The sequence below is a fragment of the Pterocles gutturalis genome, unplaced genomic scaffold (genome assembly GCF_000699245.1).
Source record: "Pterocles gutturalis isolate BGI_N339 unplaced genomic scaffold, ASM69924v1 scaffold26490, whole genome shotgun sequence".
Classification (NCBI taxonomy): Eukaryota; Metazoa; Chordata; class Aves; order Pterocliformes; family Pteroclidae; genus Pterocles; species Pterocles gutturalis.
In genome coordinates, this window is record NW_010144095.1 from 1 (window position 1) to 4,620 (window position 4,620).

A 4,620-nucleotide genomic window follows, 5' to 3' on the forward strand; every position below is an offset into this window, starting at 1 on the left:
CTGGCTGACAATCCCAGAGCAGGGAGAGTACCAAAACCACTATCCCAGAAAAGAGAAGAGACTGAGAGCCAACCGACAGAGAAAAAGAGAGAACTTCCAAACAGATCCTCATCTCTATACTGGGCATGATGTGCATGATATAGAATATACCATTGGACAATTTGGGCCTCAATCCTAAACCTAAGGTCGAATCCTGGGCTAGTAACTGGGGCTGTGCTCCCTCCCAGCTTCTCCTGCACCTGCAGCCACTGGCACAGCAGAGAAGCTGAAAAGTCCTTGACTGTGCTGGCAGCAACTATAAACATCAGCATGTTACCAGCCTTCTCAGCACAGATCCAAAACACAGCCTCTTACTAGCTACTATGAAGAAAGTTAACTCTGTCCCAGCTGAAACCAGGCCAAGTATATATTTTTCTTACATGTAGCAGGTATTAAAGAGAATTCTTGAAATCAGTTTTGAGGAAAAATCATTAAATTTTGTCAATAAAATTTAGGATTCAGTAAGTCAAGAAGTAGCAATGATTTTCAATGAGTTCTACATTAACAACCAAGGAAGATCTCTGCCAAGAACTTCATGATGAATCTTTGTGGAATTAAAATGCAAAATGGAATGAGATAAAGAGTAGGTCAAAGAGAGCTTTTGTGTGACACCTTATCAGGCAAGACCTTTCATTACTCTCTTCTCGTGTAATCTTTTCTTTGGGTGCAAATGTGTTGTAAAAGTTAATGATTTAAGAACAGAAGAATCCCATAATGAAATCTTGCCCATAGTATTTCAATATAGTTTGAAAGATTAAGAACAGATGATTAATGGATTATGTCTTGACAGGTAGATTGCTTACCATTCTGTAAGAATTTGTGGATAATGTGCAGGACTCTGTTGGCTCTATGGGAAAGATGAAAACTGCATGTTATTTTTACTGTTAGTCTTTGACTTGATCATCACTAATGAAAAGAAAAAAACCTGTGGTGTCTCACTAGCTTGTAAAACTTCCCAAATATGCACTTCTTCTGCAATGTACAACTTGAGAATTGTTAAAGTACCTGGCTTGGACCATTAATAAGCACCATCTGTTAAATGGACATATAGGGTCTTTACATCCAAAAAGAATCCACAGAAAGGTTGTTTTGATGCTAAATATCATGGATAGATATTTTTAATCAAATAATGTTCTCCCACTTTTTACGATTAAATATTGTGACTCATTAAAATATGTGCATTTTCATATATAGAGCCAGACAATACAGTTTTTTAGCAGTTTATTTTTGTAAAAAAAAAAAAAACCCAATGAATTTGAAAGGAAGTCGTCATATCTGTCTTTTGATTGCACACTTTTAAACAAAAATAATACAGAGTGTAAAATGAAAAAAATAATTTTTTATGTTGCTACTTCAAAATAACACCTAAGTCTATGAATGTTCAAAATGAAAATATATATATATACCAAAAATTCTAAAATGTCCATTTTACATTATCTACAAAATGTATGTTCTAATCCAGCCACAAATCATAGGAAAATACTTTGATACATGAGAGAAGCTATAAACATAAGAACATTTTGGAGGGAAATAACACACATAAAAGCTCATTAAATAATTACAACAAATAAATAGTTTGTTCAGCTTTAGTTTTTGATTGCTGCCATGCATATTTTAATTTTTGGTATACCAAGATAAGAGAAAGGTCAGCATGCAAGGCATTTTTTTTAGGATGAATCTGAAAGCGGATACTAGATGTTGTATTTTTAAGCTGTTGTCAGAACTTCATAAACTGTGATATAGAAGGCAATAGATGTGATGACTGTTCTCATGAAAACACACAACAAAGCATCTTTTTACAAAATAGACTTCAGTGAATATTTATGGTAAACTTTCTTTGCCTCCATGGCTGGACAAAATGTAAAAGTTTATAGTGTGGGTTTGGAAGGCTTGTGTTATTCCCCATCTTGAGCATTTGGAAAATCACCCAAAAGGTCCATATGCTGAGAATGCCCCTTTTGATTTTGGTCAAAGCAGTAAGCATGTAGTGTCAACTGAGAACACCGCAATGGCAGACTTGTCTTTAAGCAGTCAGAATGGTAAAGCAAATGGTTACAGGTGAGTTCAGTTTTGGCAGGAGGAGAGGGAGATGAGAGAGGAAAGAGGGATTTCTAACTTGTACTATGTTTGCTGGATTTACTGGCTCTTTTCCTTTCTTTGTGATGCTGGATAGGTTTTGCTTGGGAGGTTCCCTCAAAGTTGTGGCTGGACTCATTGTGCTGCCTGGTGTATCTCTTGCACTTGCAGGCCGTGACCACGGTTATTTTATAGGTTCTTATACTTCCATCCTGGCACTGAAGCTGGATCCTCTGGGTGCGAGTTTTGTCATTGACACATCTCCATTCTTGCGAGCTCCGCCTGCTCCAATACTTGGTTCCATAACCTCCTCCAATCCAGTTGGGGAGCAGTGGCAAAGGGAGGCATTCACCAGCACACACCAGCTCCTTCAGTGGATTGATGCTGGTGCACTGGCCATCTGAAATGTACTTGGTGGATCTCAGTTCCCGACAGCCAACTTGAACACGATCTGCAGAATGCACAGAATAGTAAACACTGAGATTCAGAGTGGAGAGATTCCTTAACCAGTCATTTTCACATTAACAAGCTATGTTTTACAGAAGTTAAAGTAGGCTGCAATCTTTACAGGACATCTCTTTACTGTTGTGTCCCCCAACACAAGGGCCTCAAGCGCTGATGGTATCTCCAGGTATTACCACAGTATAAAGAAATCATAATGATATGCACTTCAGCAGTTGTGGTAGAAGAGGCAATTTTATTCTTTATCCTTCTTCTCATGGACATACCTTTCAGAAGAGAAAAAATGCCCCAAGGGAAGAAATGTTTCCTGCTTGTTCTCAGTCTAGGGACTCTGCTCTGTGATGTTTACAACAATTATGTTGGATCATTAGCAAGGGGGGAAATGGTGCTTGGAAACTGTTTATATGCTTTTAAATTAATTTCAAGTAGCGTGTTTCTTCTCATTCCACGGTTACAGTGGACTGAGTCTCTCATGAGCACTGCTGCTCTGAACACAGATACTGCGGAAGTGATAACAGCTGAAGTTCCCAGGGAATGGTGTTCTGCATGCAAAGTCTGAATGATTAATGACTGAAGGAGTAACGATTTCAGAGTTGTCATTTTGCCCTCAGGATAACACCATCTTTGTATCTGTAGTAGTCTTTATATTATATGTAACATAGAGGATCCTGCAAATTCTCTCAGGCAACTGACATAGAATCAACATGCAGAGCTTCTCATACAGGCATGTTTGTACCCGTCTGTATGTGCAGCTCTGCACCCCGCAATAAACACAACTGTTTATTTCAGTAATTATACTTTGAAATAAACGCCCACAGTGCGCTTAATTTTAATAAGCAATCTTTACTGGCTGTGCTCTCTCTCTTTCTGAAGGACAATTATGGTGCAGATTCTTCACACAATGCAATTAACTAACACCTTTAAAATAGAAGTAATTACTAGAAACATTTTAGAGTGAATCATAAAAGGCTTTGAAGGTACATCTACATATCGCAGCTACAGGCTGCTTCTGTTTCTACTTGGATTTTTGGAAACAAGTTCTGAACAGAGCCACTGAGTTAAGATTATTTCACCCTGTCCCCTGTGTCTCAGGATGGGTAGTCAGAGGGGCTGTAAATCTGCAGGCTGATCCGAGGGACTGTTTACAGGGCTGATCTCCTGCTTGCCTTGCAGAAAAGATTCAAGCTTGCCTTCCTACTGCTGCACTCAGGAATGTACCTGGAAGCAGCTGGTCGCAGATTTGATTTTGTCTCTCCTGTTTTAATGTCTTTCCCGGCTCAGCTTTTCTCCAGTGACAGCTCATTGACAATGAATACCGACTGGGCTGTTCCAGTAATCTCATAATGATGAGATGTTTCCTCTGCACATAAACCCAAGAAGCTGACACACCTGGTTTAGCTGAAAGGTATCAGTGTCACTTTTTGCCTTCCCTTTCCAGGGATGATGCTATTTTTATTGAATCGTTGTGGGTGGGTTGGTGTGTGTATGTGTGTGTGTGTGTCTATTTTGATTTATTTCATTTTAAGGAGACGGGCAGGGGAGGAAACAGATGAAGTCAGCAGAACGTTTCCAGATCCCCATGTATCTGACATATATACATCAAACTCATCAGGAAAAGACTAGATATAAAAAGGCAAGTTAGAGCAGAGATCATAGGTAAATTATGAACTGATTTGTTTACTTTTGCTGGAGGTGTTAAGGAGGTAAGTGCTACAGCAGGAAGTAAAACTAAACAGCAGGAACAAAATTCAGAGGTTTTTATTGCATTTGAAAAGTAGCCCAGTCACCTCCCCTGCCCACGGTGGGAGGGTGAGTTAAGAAAGCGAGCGCTTTGGAAATGCCTCTCACTCCTTTTCCTTTATCTCGCTTCCCTGCCGGATAACCCATAAAGCCCGGCGTTCCTGGATGAACTGCCTCAGGAAGTAACCTGCCCGAAAGAGCCGGTCCTGCAGGACGCGCACGGGGGAGGGAGGCTTGCCCGGGGCCGCCCGGCGAGGCAGATCCCAGCAGCATCTTCCCTTGCCCCGGCTGCCCCGGGGCGCT

General features: G+C 40.3%; 1 protein-coding gene across 1 annotated transcript; it reads right to left on the minus strand.

The window, feature by feature from the left end:
- Positions 1 to 1,248: 1,248 nt before the first annotated feature.
- Positions 1,249 to 2,566, minus strand: SOSTDC1 (sclerostin domain containing 1; the record flags this gene model as incomplete). Its single annotated transcript, XM_010085004.1, has 1 exon — positions 1,249 to 2,566. A coding segment is annotated over one exon (416 nt), but the record flags the coding sequence as incomplete, so codon positions are not given.
- Between the last annotated feature and the right edge of the window lie 2,054 nt (positions 2,567 to 4,620).